Source organism: Panthera tigris, chromosome B4 (genome assembly GCF_018350195.1).
Source record: "Panthera tigris isolate Pti1 chromosome B4, P.tigris_Pti1_mat1.1, whole genome shotgun sequence".
Taxonomy (NCBI): Eukaryota; Metazoa; Chordata; class Mammalia; order Carnivora; family Felidae; genus Panthera; species Panthera tigris.
Genome location: NC_056666.1, coordinates 95080661 through 95103333, shown reverse-complemented (window position 1 = coordinate 95103333; position 22673 = coordinate 95080661). Strand labels below are relative to the sequence as shown.

The 22673-nt window shown below is 40.4% G+C and overlaps 1 protein-coding gene and 1 long non-coding RNA gene across 2 annotated transcripts in view; one reads left to right on the top strand and one right to left on the bottom strand.

Annotated features, from left to right (window-relative positions):
* LGR5 (leucine rich repeat containing G protein-coupled receptor 5) overlaps window positions 1–22673 on the bottom strand; it is a 126878-nt gene that overhangs the window by 11302 nt on the left and 92903 nt on the right. The window contains exons 5-12 of the mRNA XM_007082268.3: window positions 14668–14883; window positions 12687–12758; window positions 9745–9813; window positions 8073–8144; window positions 4628–4699; window positions 4410–4478; window positions 4197–4268; window positions 799–864 (exon numbers count right to left, since the gene is read on the bottom strand). Of these exons, the coding sequence (XP_007082330.2) occupies window positions 799–864; window positions 4197–4268; window positions 4410–4478; window positions 4628–4699; window positions 8073–8144; window positions 9745–9813; window positions 12687–12758; window positions 14668–14883 (708 nt within the window). The remainder of the gene's footprint in view (window positions 1–798; window positions 865–4196; window positions 4269–4409; window positions 4479–4627; window positions 4700–8072; window positions 8145–9744; window positions 9814–12686; window positions 12759–14667; window positions 14884–22673) is intronic.
* LOC122240391 lies at window positions 276–11606 on the top strand. Its single transcript, XR_006220067.1, has 4 exons — window positions 276–743; window positions 1201–3801; window positions 8039–8112; window positions 11195–11606. It is a non-coding gene; the product is annotated as an uncharacterized LOC122240391 (long non-coding RNA).

Below are 22673 nucleotides of genomic sequence, written 5' to 3'. Positions count from 1 at the left end.
AGATCATGACCTGAGTGGAAACCAAGAGCACCCAGGCACCCCAGGTGGTTAATATTGTTTTGATCAAAACCGAAGTATGTCTATAAAGCAATAATGCTGGGGCGCCCGGGTGGCTCAGTTGGTTAAGCATCCAACTCTTGGTTTGGACTCAGGTCATGATCTCCCAGTCCTGAGAACAAGCTCCTCATCGGGCTCTGGCTGACAGCGCAGAGCCTGCTCAAGATTTTCTCTCTCCCTCTCTCTGCCCCTCTCTGACTCTGCGTGCACTTTCTCCCTCTCTCGAAAAAATAAATAAATAAACATGAAAAAAAGCAATAAGGCTGATCCTTTGTAGAGGAGGCAAGAAGGTTAGCATGTTTCATGTGTAAGTAGCATCCATGGCACCTCAAATATGACAGACAAATAGGGCACCTCCTCTAAGGATGACTATGTGGAACCAACACCCCAACAAACCCAAGTCCTTCCTGTATTTAAAAGTAACGTCACTCACTGGATATATAAGTTTAGAAAAATTCCAAAGCTCAAATAAACTCAGTTCTTATATCACCAAGTTTGGGGGAAGAAAGAAAAAAAGCATAATAAATGCTTTACTTACAGTACAATGCATAGAAAAATAATATTATCTGTGTTTCCCAACTTAATAGGCATCCTACACAGTCACACCTTGTGTGTATAAGAAGGGAAAAGCACCAAATGCCTCCCCAGCGACCTGCAGGGCAAGCAAACCAATGACCCCTGGAAAAGTGAGTTTTGGCTCTTGTTCTTTGCTAAGTGGCTTAGAAACTGTTATAGACGTACATTTTCTGAAGCTTTTGGCAGACTGAAAAACTGGGTAAATCTTCCAGCAGGTTGTAAGATAGATCTCTGAAAAACAGAAGGTACAAAAGGGAAAATCTGTTATATATTAATCTTAAGGAAACATGCTTTGCTCTCCTTTCCTCTCCAAGATGATATATCTCCCAAAGGCAGACTCTGAACGTTTCCCCAGCCCTGACATGGAGCAGGTAGTCAGAGGCATTATTGGATTAAGCATAGATCCAAACGTTTACTGAAATGTGGCTGTTGTACTTCTTTAATTGATTTAAATAATTTACTTAACAAATTTATTTATATTTTGTTAGTGATGATCTACAATGTTCTAGCTATTATCTTGCTGAAATGAGTCCAAATTAAATTAAATAATTGTGTCTCTCTTTCTAGGAGCTGCTATATCTCTACAGCTAAGAGAATCATTGTTGGTTCTTTTCTAATCAGCTAAAAAAAAATCCAACAACAAGTCAAAACATAGCACTAACTTTGAAATCAATCACTACAAGGGGGAAAAAAATCTAAGAAAGTCTTCAGCCAAAACTCAACAAATTACAGAATAACAAAAACATCTGGACATATTTATAGTATAATATAACTAATCTAAAACAAGCCATGGTAATTTGCAGAAAGCTTAAAAAAAGAAAGCTGGTAGATAAAGTAACATAGATATTTAAAAAAAATCTTGTCTCATGTTTTAAAAGTTATCGGCTAATCAACTAACACACTTTCATGCCTGATTCTAATTCTTAAAACCAGATCGCCACCATGGAACTGAAAAATCCATACTGTTTTCTAAGAGGCTTTTAAATTATCTTGTTCTTGTAATTGATCACTTTTTTCTACATTTAGTGAATAAATGGAATTCATATAGAAATACAGTTCAGTTACCACACAAAAATAATGCAAATGAAGCTGTTTGCAAACACAAGTTTGTAGTTTATACTAGAGGCTTGAAAGACCAAACTAAACCAAACAAAATATGAAAAAACCCAAAACCATACCCCACACCTACGCACAAATACACCTGGTTAAAAATTCGGTGTATATTTTTAAAAAGTAGTAAATGTGATAAAATGGACATACATATCATCAAAGCTGATAATAATTTGGTTTGCTCATCTCCACACACTGCAAGGAGACAAATCCTTCCTGTGCACCTCTTAGTAGAGGATACATAAAACCTTCTTCCACGTAAAGACCCAGTGTCACCTTCTACCTACCTTCTACCTAATGATTTTCATGGCTAACATTGATGAAGCACTTCTTAAATACAGACACCATGTTTACAGCTTTACCTAAATTATTTCATTTGACCTGTGGTCACCTTATGAGGGAGACACTGATTATCACCATACAATGTGAAATAATTTGCCTAAGATCACCAGCTACTTAGTGGGGAAAGCCACACACAGCCAGGGAATTCCCATGGAGGTGAGGCAACTTGGGGGCAGTTTCTTCATGTACAAGTACTCAGTGGATGAGTCAGCCAAAGGGTGGAAGCTCGCAGACCTATGTTTCCAGAACATAAAGTAGACTGTAGTAGAGGTCGGGACCCTGAGTCCTATTCTCAGCCTCAACTTAGATTCTTCAACTTGGTCAATATGTTGGTCAAAGCATTATACCTTTTTTAGTTCTCTCCTTAAATGAGAAGATACCTGCTGATCTTGCAGTGTTGTGAAGAACAAATCAAAATTATAGGTTGAAGTGCTTTGAAAATGACAAGCTTCTGTGGTTAATGGATTTGTATTCTTTCAGACCTCTCAAGTTTCAGCTTGAGGAAAGAATAGCTTGAAGAAAGAATAATGGTTTAAGGGAAATGAGAAAGAAGTTGATAAGAGCTAACACTGCCTGAGAGTTTACGATGTTCCAGTGCTGGTATAAGTGTCTGACATGTAGTAATTCATTTAATCCTCATGATGATCCTCTGAAGGAAATGGCTATGTCTCTATTTTATAGACTGGGAAATGGAACCCCAGAAGGGATAAATAACTTGCTCAAGATCTCTTGCTGGTGTATAGAGAGACGGGATTTGAACCAGAAAAACAGACCAGGGACTTTGCTCTTAGCCAATTTATGCAATTCTAGACCTGGGTGGTTTACCATTTGCTATGTGACATAGTAGAGACAGATGCAGTTTAAATGCTGGCTCCTTAAGTATTAGCTATAGCCTGTGAAATCTTAGTCATGTTATTAAGCCAGTTTCCTTGAGAAATGAGGGTAATTATGCCATTTTGGGTGGGTAGGCAGAATTCTAAAATGGCCCCTAAGATTTCCACTACCTGGTGTTCATGCACTCTCTCCTGGTATTCAATCAAACTGCCTGTATTTGAATTTGGACTCTGCTACTTTCTTGCTGTGTGACTTTGACAAATGTGCTTAACTGTCCTAATTCTCAGCTTCCTCATCTGTATCTACACCTCAGAGGGCGATGTGGGAGAAGAGGAGGAGACTTACTCTATGTTCCCTCCCTTTACACACAAATGACTGACTCCAAGGCTGTCACGTGGTGTTATTACAATCTCCTATCACTGAACAACTGGAGTCTGAAGTGGCTAGGGGGCTGGGGAGAGGGGAAGGCAGAATCATTATGGCAGACATTCCCATTCTTCCCCTTACACTTGTAGTGCTGCTTGTACCTCTGCTACTGGGTGAAGCCTGTGGTGGAATTAGAGGCATTCAACTGACACAGATGTCTCCTCTGTGAGAACACAGCCATGACTGGAGACTAAGGGTCCATTCATTAAGTTCCCACAATGCATGAGAGGATGGTAATAGGGTTGGGAGTTGAGGGGAAGGGCTGAAAATGGAAGGTCAAAACAAAGCTCTTCAAATTCCTATAAACTACTTTTCAGAAAGGGAAAGGCAGAGGAAAAAAAACCAACAACCCAAGTCAACAGAAATAATAAATGCAAGCTGTTTAACCATTAGTGGAAACACTAGAACATGGCACCCACAACTATACCGGAAGAATGTTTGGTCACCTTTATCAAGGTTTGTATGGGTCTGATAACTTAATTTTTTATTTTGGCATCCATATTGGGTTTTTAATCCATTAGGTAATTTTTTTCTGCTCTGCAAAGAAGGGGAAATTAAGTTATCTAGGCTTGTTCATATCCATTTTCTGACAGGAAATGTGTGCCAGTTGAAACTCTAATGGGAGACTGGATGGAACTTGGGAACAAAGGGTGTGCTGCCACCATTACCGGGGTCACATGAGAGAGTCAATTCCCTAACCCCCCACGGGGGTGAGGGAGGACCGACCTGCTGGAGCCCTGCAAGGAAAGAACTTTCTCCCCTTTTAAAGCATTATTGAAATAACGCCTGCCATTTTGCTCCTAGATGGAAGTTGCCTGTTTACACAATGTTACTGCCTTCCTGATACGCACAGCACTTGCAGATTAGGTAACTGATCGCAGGCGGTTTGAGGAAGAGATGAGATCTGTGCTCCAGTTAAAGTCCTGTTGAAACACAAACCAGACATAATTCTTTTATTCAGGCATTGCACAGTGACATATTTTTATTCACTGACTTTAAGACTGGTCAGGCTTCAAGGGCAGTGTGTGTGCTGGGCCAAGTCAAGAGCCTATTCGAGTACTTACAAACTCTCCAGGCTCGCAGTTCCAGTTAAATCAGGAAATTCAGTTATTTGTGAGGCACCATTCAAAGTCCTAGAAGGAGGGGTACATGAGTACTATCAAAAGAAGTTTCCAGAAAGGGGTAATTTTAGTGCCATTTTCAAAGCACTTTAACTTAAAATATGCATGTGGTTTTTACAACAACCCTACAAGGGAAAGCGATCTGCAAGAGAAAAACTTACAGTGTTCTTAGTTCAGGTAAATGTTGAAAAGCGGATCTTCCAACAAGCTGAATGGGGTTGTCATAGAAATGTCTGAAAAAAATCCAAACACCAATGTCTTAGTATAAAAGTTGAATGACAAATGAATACCTGTTCAAAATTTCAGGGACTATATTAAGTGTGTGTAACCGTGATTATACTATATTGTATAACATCCCAATTACTTGGTATCAGGCAAACCTCAAAAATGTTTTAACTCACATGAGGAGGCTTTGGGTAAGAAATCCATACTATATAAAAATGAAAATTTCTGATAACAAGGTAGACATGAGTGATAGTTACTAAGGAGAAAAGCAAGTGAGCAGACTATAGGTATACTTAAAAATCTTCCTCTTCCTCCAACATCCGTGGACCATTCATCAAGTGGCAAGAAGGTAATTCAAGGGGTTGCCAGTCATATCATTAAATAAACAAAGATGAGTACATATATTTATATGAAAGTTAGTCAAGTCTTACAACATACAAGAAGGACTCCTCAAATTATTTGAGAGAAAATTTGCTACTCTGTTTTTTTTTGGTGACATTTAGTTTTTTTAAAAAATTCATGACTGCTTTTAAAGGTAAGACATTATTAGAACTTAAATGATATTTTGTTTTACAGATTTAAAAAAAATGTTTACTTATTTATTCTGGGAGAGAGAAAAGAGCATGAGTGGGGAAGGGGCAGAGAGAGAGGGAGAGAGAAAATCCCAAGCAAGCTCCGCGCTGTCAGCACAGAGCCTGACGTGGGGCTTGATCCCATGAACTGTGAGATCATGACCTGAGCCAAAATCAAGAGTCAGACACTGAACCAACCGAGCCACCCAGGCTGTCCTACAGATGTTTTCAATGTAATGGTATTTGAATTGTCTGGTCAATGGAGCCCTACAAAAAGTTCTCAGTTGACACATCCTAGTTCAATGAAATTCAACTAATATTTATTGGTGTCTACTGTGCTCAAAGTATGAGGGTCGGTACTGTAGGAATTTAGAGACTGATTCACTAGGGAAGCCGTAATTAAGTATCTACTATGTGCTTGACATTACGCTAGATTCTGGGAGTTTGCAGATGGGTAAAATGTCCCTGCCCTAAAGAAGCTTGGAATCAGTTGGGACAGAACAAATAAATAGCAGCACCCCACGTCCTGGTTGATAAAGTACTTTCACATGTATAGCTCAGTTGGTCTACTCAACAGCTTTATGAGATCCATAGCACAGATACTTAGATATTATTTATCTAGTTTTTGGAGGAGGAAACTAAAGCTCAGATACTTTGGCAAGTACATTACTTCCCAGAGCTTTACTTTCCTAATTTGTTAAGCTGGAATAATAAATCTTAGTTGTAGGGTTTGTGTAAAAATTGAAAGAGCTAATGCTTGTGTGACATCTGGTATAGTACCTGGGATAGAATTGTCACCCAACCAACCTAAGTCCCCTTCTGTCCTCTTACCCTCCAACCTCTTCTCTTGGGTTAGACAATTGGTAAGAGAAAGAGCTAGAGCTAGAAGGTCTTATGATTAAAAATGGAGTTTTCATCATAATATGACACTGTCCCTTATCTAGACAATATGCTTGTATGTATATAATTGTGTTCACATGTGTGTATGTATGTATCCTGGGCAGATATGAATACACATGCTTGTGTACCTAAGTATCACAAATACAAATAAGGAGTTAAAGGGTTCTTAGGAGGGAGTTTTCTTGTGAGATCAGGAAAACCTTAATGGAATATCATTGGAAATGGGCCCAGGAAGACAGAATTTCAATAAGCATTGTGAGGGGATGGAATCATAGGAGCAAAGGAAATAAAAGAGTTTTGTTCTATGAGGATAGCTTAGTCCATCTGGGTTATGGCATATGGTAATTGAGGAGAGCTTTGGGGAGCTGGTCAGGAGACTCACTATAGACAATCCTGAATCTCTGTATGTTTCACAGCAAGAGAGTGACGGATGCTGTGCTTCAGGGTGACAGGTCTGTTAGCGGTAGAGGCAGGGAGGGTGGCAAAAATGTCGAGGTGGTGGCTGGCAGAGGCTGGGGGCAGTGGGCATGCCTCCACACGGAGGACGGGGACCATAGAGGTAGACATGGGGACTGGGTAGCCAATGGGACAAGGGAAGCGTTCACACAGAGTGGGAGCTGGGGATCCTTGATGGGGTGGCAGTGGCAAGAGATAGAGGCAGAAGCAAGGAGAGGAGAGTTTCAGGGAGAAAACAGTGAATACCATAAAATACTGGATAGAAGCACTAATAAATTTTGGGGGCTTCAAGTCCTTTCTCAAGTGGTATTAGCATATCAAAAGAGCGATTAAAAAAACAAACCCAGGCTTGTGGCTGCAAGGAAAAAGAAGCAAAGGCAATGCAATTTGCCAACTCTTAATATGTAAATACTCTCTAATGAGGCCTAATGTTTATTGGCAATAGACTTTAAAACCCTTAGTTTGCCAACATACTGTCAACATATTTCAGAAACGATGAATGGTATTTTTTTTTTTTTTTTCAGTTGTCAGGGCTAATTGGGATTCCAGCTCATTGGTGACAGATGCTACCCGGTTCCAAAAAGCCTCTTAAGTTGGCACAGGATGAATATCTACCAAGAAATGCCCCTAGAGTCAGGTTCAACAGTTGTCCTTACTCTCCTCCTGCATATCCAAGACCCCTCCTGCAGACCTCAGGCCAGTACTACGCCCCAAATCTGCCAGGGGTCTTTAACAAAGAACAATCCTAATGCCTATTTTCATCTTCCTGTATGTCTACAGATGATCAGTCTTCTGTCTCTGCTAAAATGTGAACATATAACCAATTAATTATACGCTGTAGTTGTAACTCTATTTTATGCTTTGATGGCATATAAATCCCCAATACACCTTTTAAGAATATACACATCTTTCTAGGATTACAACCTAGCTTGTAATTCTATAAATGTGACTCAATGCTTGGGCTTGGTAACAAATCGATATAGAAACCTAGCATAAGCCAGTATGCCCCAAACCCCCACCATCAATGGAATCTATTGCTGTAAAGGACTCCCATTTGTACGTAATAATTTATATTTCGAGTATACTTGGATTTAAGTTCTGAATGATTAGGTGACCTTGACATTGATACTCTGAAAATGAGTTTTATTCCTTAGAAAATAGAGATAAGCAAAACTATTTCACAAGATTTTTGTGAAGTGAGACAAGGCATCTGAAGATACGAAGCATAATGCAATGCACACTTGTAGGGTATAAAAAAAAAGAATCTTTGATGTTATTTTAGCATTCAGCTAAAACCTGACAAAACATCTCTCCATACACTTCTCTGTATAGATTCTTACACTGACAAAGACCAAACTTGGAAAAATATAGGACACTCATTGTATTATATTTAAAAGTGCATTATGTATTATATTTCAGGATGGAAAAATCAAAAAGAACTATGGCCACTTACATTGTAATAAGAGAAGGATTGCCTACAAATGCTTTCTCAGGTATTGACTTGATATTGTTGCTGTGAAATCCTCTAGAAAGAGAGGGAAAATTTTTTTTTAGAAAATAACGTGTAGGGTAAAATTATGTAATGGTACCTCCCCCCCCCCTTCCTGTGGCAATAATCAACATCTTTGGTAACTAGAGGATACAGTTAAATTCCTCTATGCATTTTGAAGCTTATGTGCTCACTAGGAGAAAAAGAAATCACGAGCTCTTATCTTGAAAGAGGAATAAAGAATCTGAAAATAATAGTTGTGCTTTATGGAAACTTACAATCTAATGTTATAAAAAGAAATTCCATCTGTTAATATCCAATAGAGCACCATTGTATAACAACTTGAGAGAGAGGAAACCATCTTTGGAGAGGGGATTATGATCACTCCTTCTGACCCCATTTGAAGCTAGGAGAAGAGAAAATTGACTTAAGCTGCTGTGAAGCAGAGATTTAAGTAATCTCCTTATGAGGGCAAAATTTCCTGAGCTGAGGGAAGGTGCTCAGTGAGTGTGTAATAACAAATTGACTCTCCTCTGTCGGTGCTAATGTTGTCTGAATGGCAGAGGGGCAGAGTCAATGATCTCTGGGTCCCATGTGGGCCGGTGGCTGGATAAGGTGAGTGACAGTCTTTGGGTTGCCTAAGCAGAGACCACGATGACTTCCCGGTTCAGCCACACGTGGGGTTCCTGAGGGAGAACCCCCTCCTAAAGGCTTTTTCTTACAAACAAGCCCTGTTGTCTGCCTCCTTTAGCTGTGTGTCTTATTTCTCTCAGCCAAGAGGATAGGCTCTATGTTTATTTTTCTTTCCAAATATTGGAACATTCCTTTCATACATTATTCATATTTTTAGGTACAAAGAAAAGGCAATTAAATTTTAGTATATAAAAGACAATATATGCAACCTAGGAGCTGAAAGTTAGCTTTACCTTAGTAAAATTGCAAGTTTTTAAAAATTAAATATGACTCACAGAGTATTTAAAGAATATGAAATAATGTATGTGAAAGCATCTAGCATAGTACTAGGCACATGCATTTGATTTCTCTAGTCCTAGACTTATGCAGCCTAGAGAAGTTTGTTTTTCAAAATGCTTGGCAAATAACTGAATTCCATAGCAATTTTCTATAAACCTATGAAGTATATAAATGTTGGGGAAATATAGCTTAGGAAAAGAGTATGATTTAGAGAACTAAGTATATTTTTTTTAATATACACATATTAGAGAAATCCATTATAAATTTAAAAAAGACTATCTGATGGTAGAGTAAATTAAAATATATTACAGGTTTACTTAACCATTATTTATACAAACTTATTTATTTGTTTAAATGTTTATTTATTTTGAGAGAGAGAGAGAGAGAGTGGGGGAGGGGCAGAAAGAGAGTGGGAGAGAGAAAATCCCAAGCAGGCTCCACACTCAGCATGGAGCCCAACTTGGGGCTTGATCTCAAGACTGCAAGATCACTACCTGAGCTGATATCAAGAGTCAGATGCTTAACCGACTGAGCCACCTAGGTGCCCCTATACAAGCTTTTAAAAATCTTCTAGTCAGTCACACTATGTATAATAATCAAACATATTTTAAAGTGAATTCACAAAGAATAGAATTCTCCCATTAAATCTGTCCTAAATACTTACAGTTCTTTAAGGTTGGAGAGTGTCCTGATGGCAGTGGGAAATTCATCAAGATTATTATAATTTAAATCTCTGAAAATAAGTAAATAGTATTTTCAGTTTCTCATTTAAAAATTCGAATATACTACTTATACAGAGAAAGTTAACATGCCGTCCAATGGGGCAGGATCACTGATAAAAGTTCTCATTCCTTCTCTTTATGGAAAGAGATTTTCTTGGCTTGCTGACCAGTATGTGCATTAAAATTGGTCATCACACTGATCATGAGACATTTCAGAGTCAAGTCTCAGTGGCACAGAGGCACTTAAAAAAAGGGAGGGACAGATGACAGTGTTAACGTTCAAGTAAAAGGGATGTTTGGCCAGGTGTTGGCTGCTTGCTGATGTAGCCGTTCACCTGAACCCAGCTCACCAAGCTGCCCGCTTGTGTGTGCTCTCGTCCTGGCTCCTGAATCACATCTCCTTTCTTGTTCCCACCTACACCCTCTGACCTACCCCCTGCGTTTCAGAGTCTCGCCTGAGAGGGCATCTTGGAGAGCTGCTTTGTCCCTGACTCCTGATGAGTCCATGTGTCTCTCCCAGGCTGAGGTCCAGGATGATAGCCTGCTTCTGGAGAGGTTTATGTGGTACTGGGTACTCTCAGGAAGGGCATCGGGTCTAGAGTTTCTTCACGGTCACAAATAATGATTCAGATCAGAAGTATGTTTTCCTTGGTCTGTGAGGCAGAGCTCTATGTTATCCTTCAGGCACAGAGATGGAATGGCCAAACAATTTTGAAACATTAATTTCTCGATCTGTTATGACACAAATGGCTTTTCAATTCCATTACTCACAAGCGCTTTATAGACTTACTCCACCTTATGCCTACAACTTCGTATGAAAAAGTAATTGCCTCCTAGTCTCTGGGAATGTCAGATTTCCCAGATGACGCAGAAAAACCTTTTGGTCAGGCAATCAGATGTGGTTAGATCTTCCTCTATGGAGAAGAATTGCTTTTTAATTTTAAGAGAGATAATTTGACCGAGTTAAACATGAATCAGGATTCCTACTTGTCTGGCACAAACCATCCTTAAGCTATACTGCAGGCAGGAAACTCGTGTCTTTTGTGGACATAAATTTCCTTCCTGTTTGTAAATCTCTCCAGATGCTCTGTTTTGATTAAACGAGGACTGGGTCCTTATAAATTACTTGGGTTTCTAGTGAGGGAAAGGAAGAGGTTGGGAGTAACCAATTTACTGATCCTCTGTAGCCCTGGGCAAGGGGAGGGGAGGGGAGGGGAGGGGAGGGGGAGAATGAGAATGAGACTCATATGAATTTGCCCAGAAATGCTTTACTTTTTACATGAAATCCAAGGTCTTCATCTCAAACGTGGGGGGGGAGGGGGGAAGGAGACACTATTTATGGAAACACCCTTCAAAGCCAATACTGTTTTTTGTTCCTCCTCTGTTGGAAAGGACTGGAAGGTGCTTTGCATTGCTAAGATATCATGCCCAGCCCTGTGTGGATAAGGGAGAAGTTCTAATTTTACCAAGCAGCTCATGGGAATGGCTTGCTTATGCCATGAAATTGACTTCAAAGTCCTGGATAAGTTCATCTTTGGCATCTCCTTATGAGGATGGTTCCTCTCTTCTAAGAGGAGGCACAGGGTGATTTAAGTAACCCTGGAAAGAGAGCGTGAGCACTCATTGACCTGGAGAAGACCACTAACAACAGATGGTCCCTCAGGAAATCACCAGACCCAGACCTGGTTCGAAGCTAAACCGACCATGTACGAATGCTAAGCTCTGTATTCAAATAAATAATGGGCTCCAAGGCCACAGAAGAGATGGTCTTTGGTATCTCTTGGGTCAGAGCCAACATTGTAGATTCAGGCCCTGTGTGACTTACTGTATTTGAATATTAAAAATATGGGAGTGAGAGGGGGCACAAATGGAAGCATGCCCTTTCTTCCAGAACACTCAGGACCCTCACTGCCTGTCACCTTACCCTCATTATACCTCTCTCACTCAGCTAGGGCAATGAGTAGCAGCTCTTCCCCTGGGAAACGGCTGGAGCCTGGTGAGGTCAATGAGAATTCTTCTCACTGTGCCTCTGGGAAAGGCTCTTGGCGGTCAGCTGGCTGGACTCTATTTTTATTATAGGTACCAATTCAGAACTGAACTTTTGACCTATTCTTTGGAAGCAGTGTATACTGGTAAGCATGGACTTCAGACTCAAACTAGGGAAGAAGCAAATCCCAGCTATGCTACTGACTAGATATGTCATGTTCGTAAAATAACTTAACCTGACTAGAGCAGAAAGTGGGACAGTGATGGCTGCTCTCCTCAGATGGCTGTTAAATGAAACAATGTGTGCCAACACGCAGTGCAATATTTGGTTATAGATATGCCCAAGAAATGGTAGCTGTTATTATTTTTTAGTTTTTTGAATTGCTTTAGTGTGAACCTTTGTGGTTTGTTAATGAGACACCTGTTCATCTCAGATTAGAGAGTCCTGGCATTTGCCTGGTCAGTGTCCTCTCATTGGGGGCAGTGGTGGCGGGGGCGCGGAGCAGGGAGTGCAGGCTAGACTCATGAATAGTGAGCCTGAGTGACAGTATAGAATTGATCCTTGACACAGAGTACACATTCCTAAGCAAACAGTCACTGCTCAGTAGAGAACATCTCATTTAGTTTATAATGATTCTAACTCATTTACCACTCTTGTTAGATTAAAATAAAATATCAGTTTTATTGCTTAGCTCTGTGTGTGTGTGTGTGTGTGTGTGTGTGAGTGTGTGTGTGTGTGTGTGTGTGTGTGTGTAAGATAAAGCTGCCTTAAATATCTGTTTAAAGCTCAGGCAATTAACCAAACCAAACAGCAAGTTTGACTTTAAGGCTATTTTGATTCCTTCAGAATACTCATGAAAACACTGAAAAAAGGGAAACAAATAAAAGGTCAACTCACAAAGTCTCTAGGCTGTGGAGCCCATCAAAGCATTTCTTTCCCAGGGAGTGAATTCTATTATTATGGAGATGCCTGCAGAAGAACATTACAGACACAGTCAGGAAGGCATGCTGCACAGGGAAACTTAGGCACAGCATTCAGATTGATTAAATCCAAAGAAACTTAGAGTAAAGAACGCACTAATTATATACAAGAAATGCTTTGTTTAACTTTGTTGTTTTTTTTAAAAGGTCTATATGACCCATCCGCTCTTACCATAGATGATTATATACCCGAGAATTTAATAGGCAATGACAGTTTTATCTTTTGGGTTTGAGATATCAGGGAGTGTATAATACTATGGGCAACATGCTGATTAAAAGGAAGTTCAGGTTGTTAACACGGCTTTGGGATGTAGGAAGTTAAGCAGAGATTCTGACCATCTTTGGCAAATGAAGGATGGAAGGAAGCGTTTGAAGCATATTTTCTAGCAAAGCTCCTGGCTTATAATGTCTACATTCCCAGGGTGGGGCCACAGGTTAACAGGCAACAACAATTTTAGCCAAAGAGAATGGCGATCAGATTTTTTTTGGCTGCCCAGGGAGATTAGTTATCTCGACGCAGTAGTAGTGTGTACAATTATCATCTTTGGCTCAATGGTAAGTCAGTTAAGTCAGGGCCAGTGAGAGCAGCTGTGTACATAACTGAAAACTGGACCAAGTCCCAAAGGGATTTTTGGAAAATGGGCTTAAGGAGAACGGGGTGAAAAAGAATGGGTGGATCTCTTGTAAACCCATTCCCTCAGGGGGAGGAAAAAATTAAAGCACATACCCAGCCTCTGGTGGGTCGGTAGCATCATCTTTATATGTGAGAGTCCGTATAGAAATTTGTTAATATCACCCCAAACTTGTTATCCTCTTAGACTAAGATTTTTATTCTAATAAGTACATGTTGGTTTCATGTGACATTTACTGACAATCTTCCACATACAACACATGCGGAAAGGGGTAAGAAGCTGGCCAGCCCTCAAAGGAAGATGTACTACAATACAAGGGAGACGGGTAATCAAGAAAACTGGAATAATGGAAGGCAGTGGCAGGCCGGGGGCGGGTGTGGAGCAAAGGGAAGAAACAGGGCAGAAGAAGCCCTCTTCAGTTCCTATGCACACTGATCTTACAGCCTTTTGAGCAGCTGCTGTCTTCCTCTATCAGCCTTGAGGGACCATTATATTACCGGGGGCATATCGCTACACTCTTAAAAAAAATTTTTTTTTTAATGGTTTTATTTATTTTTGAGACAGAGAGAGACAGAGCATGAGCAGGGGAGGGGCAGAGAGAGAGGGAGACACAGAATCGGAAGCAGGCTCCAGGCTCTGAGGTGTCAGCACAGACACCGAACTCACAGACTGTGAGATCATGCCCTGAGCTGAAGTTGGTTTTTTAAAAAAAAAATTTTTTTAATGATTTTATATATCACTACACTCTTAAAGAAGACTGATTATTTTTCAAACTTACTCGAGAATCATTTTGGTTTACTTAAAGAAATCTGGACTCATCAGGAAGAAAGCCCCACAAACGCACAGCTCTTTGTCAATGGTTTGTTGTTACTTCTCTTCCCCCTGGTAGGGGTTCAAAAAATATTAACTAATAAAGGCATATTTCAGTTTGACCTGAATAATAAACTATTGCCTGAAATAAGGAGTTTTTATTAACTTCAGTCACTGGACTAACTGTACAGCGTGAGGATTGCCTGAACAATATTCATCGGCTTCCCGAAGACACAGGTCATAGTTTACCTTTGCCTTGCAGTGCTTGGCACTTAGCAGGTGCTTGCTAAAAGCTGTTGAATTCTTTTATACAATTAGAACATTTGTGAGTCATTTTGGGGAGGGGTTCAGGGGGTTTTCCTCCCTGAAAATGTCCCTATTCAAGGTTTGAAAGACTGGCACTTGAAGGCCAAAGTTAAAAAGTATAAAAGGGGGGCGGGGAATCAATAAACTTACAGAACTACCAAGCTGGAGAGGTTTCCAAAGGCATAGTCTGGTATGTGGTGTATTTTGTTCAGGGCCAAAGTCATGGCCTGCAGTGCTGATAAACTTCTGAAAGCCTGGACAGGGATTTCTGTCAGGGCGTTGTCATCCAGCCACAAGTGCCTCAAGGAATGCAGGCCACTGAAACAGCTCGGGGGGACGTAGCTGATGTGGTTAGCATCCAGACGCCTGGGGAAGAAAGCAAGCAAGAAGGTAAAGAGGGCAAAACCGGGCCAGAAGATCTGCCTTGCAGGAAAACTCTCAATATGCTGTTGAACCTGAGTGAAGAAGGGCTCGGGCCCCCAGGATGACCTGACATCTGGAACGTCTTGCTCTCCTGGTAGGCTGTCCTCACTCATGAGTACAACCATGCCTTCTTAGGTCTGCTGGGCCATAAAATTCCACGGAGCTATGATTCCCTTCCAGGCTTGTGGGTAACATGCCTTCAGGCACGAAAGTGGCCTCCCCTGAGGTATAGACTTTCAGTGTGATGATCTTTTAGTTTTCCTTTCTGACACCAGGAGAAAGACACCCTTTCTCTTCCCCCTCACCCGGAGCCAAATCCGTGCCTTTGCTTTCTCCGGAGTGTTTCAAACATATGAAACATACTATTCTATTAATTTGCTCATTGAGCTCTGGGAAAAGATCATTTCAGTATTGGAAAAGAACGGAGTAATTTTTAATGGCTGTTGGAGATACGCCTTGGGGAGGGAAGAGGCAGCCTTTATTTTTTTCCTAGTACAATGCCGAAAAGCCTAAAAACTGCTGGCTTTCTTGCTCATTTAACCATTTGCATTGGGCAGATATTTGTTTTTCCTGACATTTTAAATGAATAGTAAAATTAGCAGCTGTCCCAGGTTTTGCTTCTTTCTTCTACACACCATTTTTTTTTTTTTAATGGGGAACTACATTTAAATATAGATCTGGTTAATGAGCTATTGCAGCTTCTGAGCCAGCAGAGGGAGTGCAATGCATTTGTTTCGCCCCTGCCCAACAGAAACAGAGGCCGTGATGACAATGCCTGAGCTTTTCTTATTGGAAATTGAAATTTCCTGTAAGGTGCACGAACAAGAGAACCACCATCACCCAGCAATGCTTCCGATGGCTCTCTCTCATTTTTCTCATCCGTTCTTAAGGCTCACACATTTGTTTCCAAAGCTAGGATTAAAAAAAAGAATAAGAGGAGTTGCATTTTAAGTAGTCCATGTATTAGGGAGGATTAGAAAATCACGCATGGATTTTGAAAAATGTTTTAGGAAGCATTTAAGACTAAACAGATGCAGGAAGCACACCAGGATCATGAAATAATCCCTTGCAAACCAAATTTAAACAATTTAGAAACAGAATTCTCTGTGGTAGGGAGCTAATCTCTTTGGAAAGCGGCTTCCTCACTTTTGGTCACATAAGTCACTTCACTTGTCCTCTAGCTCCTACCTCTACTGACCGAATGGGAACAAGTGATGGACCAAGAAGGCCCTGGACCAAGTTTTGAGAATAACTGAGATCAGGTCACATGGAATGAATTTGAAGAGTTCGGTGTCACGGCCCACTCATAATTACATTTCCAGGAGGGCAACAATTACTGCAGGCAGCAGAAACACAGGTTCCAAATAAATATCTCCAGGTTCTATCAATGGGGAACCAGAAATGTTTAGGAAAACTCAACACTGCCTCTTCCCCCTTTCTCCGGTGATGACATGTCTGGCCCAGGTTCAAATAAGGTATACTTTTCATCAGGGGTAAGGAAGTGATTGTTTTTATTTAACCAGAAGCAAAGCACATATGTAAACTCTTTGTAACGATTAAAGAAAGAAGACTTTATTGAAATAACATGAGCTTCCGCGTTTCAGGTGACATATTGTCTGATAATTGCCAGTGGCTTATGCATTAGATATCAACAAGTGGCTTCCAAGAGTCTTGAAGATGAGTCATCTTAAGGTTCAGTGCAAACGTCCACATACCTTTACAGAAAAGGCTCTCTCAGCATTGAGTCACAGGCTTGTCTTCGATATTTAAATTACTGTTAATGCTCCTGCTAGAACTTGAAGTGAGCTTGGTCTCAGTTTTCAATGTCAATAAGCCCATTTCTCTGGATAAATGCCTTTAATGAATCACCCCCCACCACGCCCCCGAAAAAGGAATGTAATCTGCCTCCATGCTGTAATCTTAGAGCAATTTACTATCCGTAATGAACTGAGTAAGGCAGGGGCAATTCTGCCCAGTCCTAACACTTCACATACTAATACTCCCAGACCCCACACTCGGGTATCCTGAGCGTAGCACTAAAACGTTTCTCTGCCTCAATAGTCTCTTCATGTAAGAAGCTCCCAATAAACCACACTCCCTCTGAACGCAGTGTTTTGAAGTCCATGTCCACCTGGCCTCAGTGGTCCAAACCTAATCCACAGAGTGGTATATTGTTCACAGTCAGAGGCCTTATCTGATTTAATCTTAACAGAAGATCCTAAGGCTGGAGTATGGAATTAATTATCCAGCCACTCATACAGGTGTTTCTCACAGAACAAGGTTAAGACTGTGGGCCAAGCAGCTGGCAGGGCACAAGTTGTGCCTATTCACTGAGTAAACAAAGAGCTCATATTATGTCAGTCTGGTCTTTTGGGGCAGCTGGCATGGTCTATGCATAGGCTTGGAAAATGTCATATTTAAGTAGTGCTGTATAAGAAAAACATCACTACAGAGAACACAAAAACACACATAAAAATGTGGTTTTATGATATTGTCAGGTGCAACAAAAACAACTGCATTATATAGCTCCACTTTTTAAGTGTTTCTCTTTTTGAATGTGTATTTGAGAGACAGAGAGAGAGAGAGAGAGAGAGAGAGAATGTGAGTGGGGGAGGGGCAGAGAGAGACGGGGGTCAGAGGATCGGAAGTGGGCTCTGCCCAGACAGCAGTGAGCCCGATGTCGGGCTCAAACTCAAGAACTGTGAGATCATCGCCTGACCTGAGCTGAAGTCGGGCATTCAACTGACTGAGCCACCCAGGCACCCTTTAAATGTTTCTTTTTTTTTTTTTTTAATGTTTATTTATTTTTGAGAAGGGGGGAAGGGCAGAGAGAGAGAGAGAGAGAGAGAGAGAGAGAGAGTCTGAAGCAGGCTCTGTGCTGAGAGCAGAGAGCACAATGTGGGGCTCGAACTCACAAACCATCAGATCATGACATGAGCTGAAGTCGGATGCTCAATCACCTGAGCCACCCAGGGGCCCTACCCCTTAAGTGTTTCTTTATTATCATTTCCATTTCATGCAAATCATAAAGGGTGTGTGTGTGTGTGCGCGCGTGTAGGCAGCTTAGAATCTGAATTTGGGATGAGAAATCTTAGATCTAAGCCAGTATATACATAGTAGCTGTGTGATCATGGCCAAGTCAACAGATCTCAGCCTTCACACCCGTAAAATGGGGGTAACACCCCTCTATTTTATAAGATTGCTTTATGATGAAGGAAGGGGTATGACACAGCTTTGTAAATTGTAATTCTCCTTAAGGATTTTAAATTATTATTACTTGAGCCTGGTTAACAGTTTGTGTTTTTGTTTTATGACCATGGAAACCATTCAGAGTAAAAGAGGTGAACTCAAATTTTGCCTTAGTCAAAAGTTGGTTAAAAAGAGTACTGCATTGTCAGTGAATTTTGATCCTGAAAAATGCTACTTTTTTTATCTTCCATAACAAATAATTAAGAGGTATCTGCAATTAGACTTAATAGAAGTTATCCTCATTTTTTGGTCTTCAGTATTACAATTACATGCGTGTGCATGCACATGTGTATGTGCGCACGTGTAATCACAAAGGGCCAATCGTTTTGTTCCTGATACATTACTGACTAGAACATCTTCACTCCAAAGGCAAAGGAGAAGTGGTGACATGTGATAGCACATTCTCAGAGACAATTCCTAGCAATGATCTTGACACTTAAGTATCTATCAGCAATGTGACACAGGTAGCACAGAACCTGGATGCAGACAGCTGTAGCCAAACAAACACTTTAACAATGGGAATGGCCTGACTATCCTTCAGACAAATAAAACTTCTTAATTGTGATCTTGAAATGCATTCAGAAAAGTAATCACTATAAGGGAAATGGCACCCATTTTATGCTCCTTATGTTACGTATAACTTACAGCAATCTGATAGATAAATTTTACACTACTTTCTTTTTTTTTTTTAAGTTTTATTTATTTATTTTTGAGAGATAGCATGAGCAGGGGAGGGGCAGAGAGAGAGGGGGAGAGAGAATGCCAAGCAGGCTCTACACTGTCAGCGCAGAGCCCGATGTGGAGCTTGAACTCACAAACTGCAAGATCATGACCTGAGCCAACATCAACAGTCTGAAGCTTAACCAACTGAGCCATCCAGGTGCCCCTACACTACTTTTAATGTCAAACAACTAGTTACTTAATAGACATATGGTAAACTGGAAAGGGCACTGAATTAGAAAAATTAAGACAAATTGAGTCAAGACTCTATCAGTTATTAATTTTGATATTTGGGGGCACACTGATTAATTTCTCTGAGGGTCAACTTTCATATCTGTAAAGCAGAATCATAACAGGTCACAGAATTGCCATGGGAATTAGAGAAAACATATGTGGAAGTGTTTTGTAAACAGTGAAGCACTCTACAAATGTTAGGTGTTATTATTTGAGAAAAATCTTCACATTTAGGAAGTGCTTCCCCTTCCTCTAAAAGTTTCTTTAACTTATCCTTTGTAATTTCAAATCTTTCTAAAGGAGACTGACATTTTGGGGGGTCATATGGGCTGGCGGGACTGCTGATTTTCCACTCACCATAATCCTTCACATGTAAATTCAGTAGCTACACTGCATGTTTGGATTAAAGTTGTAGGTAGCCTCCCAACACAGAGAAAAGAAGATGCACGCATCTTCTGTGTTAGGCCAGCAAACGTCCAAAAAGGCTCACAAGGCTAACTAACATGGCTGAGGAAAACGAGGACATCATCTGGTGCATGAACATAATTTTCATCAAGTATGAGTCTTGGCAGTGTTACTTAGAGAACTACAACCGATGAGAAATGGTTCTGTCATGACTTTGGGGCATATGTTGCAATAACTCCCTCTCTGGAGGGAGGGCTTGAGGTTGGAGGACTCCATAACTACCAAATGGATTCTGCTGTGCAAACTGCTTGGCCAAGGGGACTGTGCCTCGTGGATCTGGATTTGTCTCTCCTCACCACTGGGACCTTGTCAGGATCATCCAGATCCTGACCGGCTTCAATACTCTTGAGCGTCCAAGGTAAGCACTTAGAGTCTGGATAACTACTTTCAGAAGATTTCTGGGTTATCTACCTATGAGCAATGTCCCATTGTCTTCCAAATAATCTGCAGAATCTACATCAAAATGTTTCTCTGGGGTGGGCAGCTATACTGTCTCCCGACTGGCTACCTCATGTGCTGTGGAAAGATCGCTCTGATAGCACTGTGCAGATGGACTGGTGGGAAAGTAAGTGACCAAGGCAGTTGTAGTCATGAGGGTGAGAAAAGACGAGGGCCTGAAAGAAGTATGGAGATGGACAGGAAGGCCTGGTGGGAGGATTGCTAAATAAGTGGGCTCAACAGAATGTGGTGACTTGTCAGCTGTGGCCACAGGGGGAGGCAAGAAAGCTACTGTGACTCCATGTTCCATTCTGGGCAACTGAGCGGATGGAGACCATGCAAGAGCAGGGATGAATGTCATCCAGTATTATGTAAACTAAAAATAAAACAAAACTGCATGTTACCTGTGAATGCAGTTCTATAATATCAGTGTATCCTATGTGATGAAGACTTAGAAGGTAACAAGCAAAAAAATCACTTATGTCAGGCACTGGCCAAAAAAACCCCAACTCACTTTATTGTCTTCTGTCTAAAGTTTTTTTCCATAATATTTTCATGTATAAAACCTTAGTTTTGTAAGTTTTCTCTTTCAAAAGAAACATTTGGCCAATCTGTTCCATACTCCTGGAAGGAATTTTTGATTTATAAATGGCATTATTGTACGGATTATAGAAGCTATGAGATCATTCTTGCTATTGTTTTTCCAGAAAAAGAACCTTTACATAGATCTCAAATATGGTACCTTGCCAGTGTATCACACAGGCTTATATCTCTGTTTGAGAATGTCTTTGATAAGACATTAACTACAAGGAAGAAAGCGTTAGTCAAAAGATAAGCCATAGATCTTGGCTAATTCCATATCTGACATGACTGTAATGATGTCAATTATTAACATAGATGACTTGAGAAAAAAGAAGTCAAAGGTGTGAAGAATATTGCAGCTGCAGGTAGAGTATAGTTCCTGGGGATTCTTCCAGTGAACAGAATTACGAAGCATAGCATTTTCTGGCACAAGAACAGACACTCAGATCAATGGAACAGAATAGAGAACCCAAAAATGGACCCACAAAAGTATGGCCAACTAATCTTTGACAAAGCAGGAAAGAATATTCAATGGAATGAAAACCGTCTCTTCAGCAAGTGGTGCTGGGAAAACTGGACAGCGACATGCAGAAAAATGAACCTGGACCACATTCTGACACCGTATGCAAAAATAAACTCAAAATAGATGAAAGACCTAAATGTAAGACAGGAAGCCATCAAAATCCTCGAAGAGAAGGCAGGGAAAACCCTCTTTGACCTTGGCCGCAGCAACTTCCTACTCAACACATCTCCGGAGGCAAGGAAAACAAAAGCAAAAATGAACTATTGGGACCTCATCAAAATAAAAAGCTTCTGCACAGTGAAGGAAACAATCAGCAAAACTAAAAGGCAACCGACGGAATGGGAGAAGATATTTGCAAACGACATATGAGATAAAGGGTTAGTTAGTATCCAAAATCTATAAAGAACTTATCAAACTCAACACCCAAAAAACCAATAATCCAGTGAAGAAATGGGCAAAAGACATGAATAGACACATCTCCAAAGAAGACATCCAGATGGCCAACCGACACATGAAAAAATGCGCAACATCACTCATCATCAGGGAAATATAAATCAAAGCCCCAATGAGATACCACCTCACCAGTCAGAATGGCTAACATTAACAACTCAGGCAACAACAGATGTTGACGAGGATATGGAGAAAGAGGATCTCTTTGGCACTGCTGGTGGGAATGCAAACTGGTGCAGCCACTCTGGAAAACAGTATGGAGGTTCCTCAAGAAACTAAAAATAAAACTACCCTACGACCCAGCAATTGCACTACTAGGTATTTATCTACAGGATACAGGTGTGCTGTTTCGAACGGGCACATGCACCCCAATATTTATAGCAGCACTATCAACAATAGCCAAAGTATGGAAAGAGCCCAAATGTCCACTGACAGATGAATGGATAAAGAAGATGTGGTATATATATACAATGGAGTATTACTCGGCAATCAAAAAGAATTAAATCTTGCCATTTGCAACAACATGGATGGAACTAGAGGGTATTATGCTAAGTGAAATTAGTCAGTCAGAGAAAGACAAATATATGACTTCACTCATATGAGGACTTTAAGAGACAAAACAGATGAACATAAAGGAAGGGAAGCAAAAATAATATAAAAACAGGGAGGGGACAACTTAAGGAGGGGGACAACTTAAGAGACTCTTAAATATGGAGAATAAACAGAAGGTTACTGGAGGAGGTGTGGGAGGGGGGATGGGCTAAATGGGTAAAGGGCATTAAGGAATCTACTCCTGAAATCATTGCTGCACTATATGCTAACTTGGGTGTATATTAAAAAAAATAGATTAAATAAAAATTGAAAAATATAAAAATAAATAAAAAATTTAAAAAATATATTAAAAAGAAGCCGAAGCATAGCATTTTCATCAATGACATTTCTATTTTATATTTGGATGACCATTTTTTTCTTTGTAAGTTAAAAAAAAATGACAAACTCACTTGTACATACATTTGTACATTTTGTGAGGCCATTTTGAATAATTCATGAATAGTCAAAAGAGCACAATCAT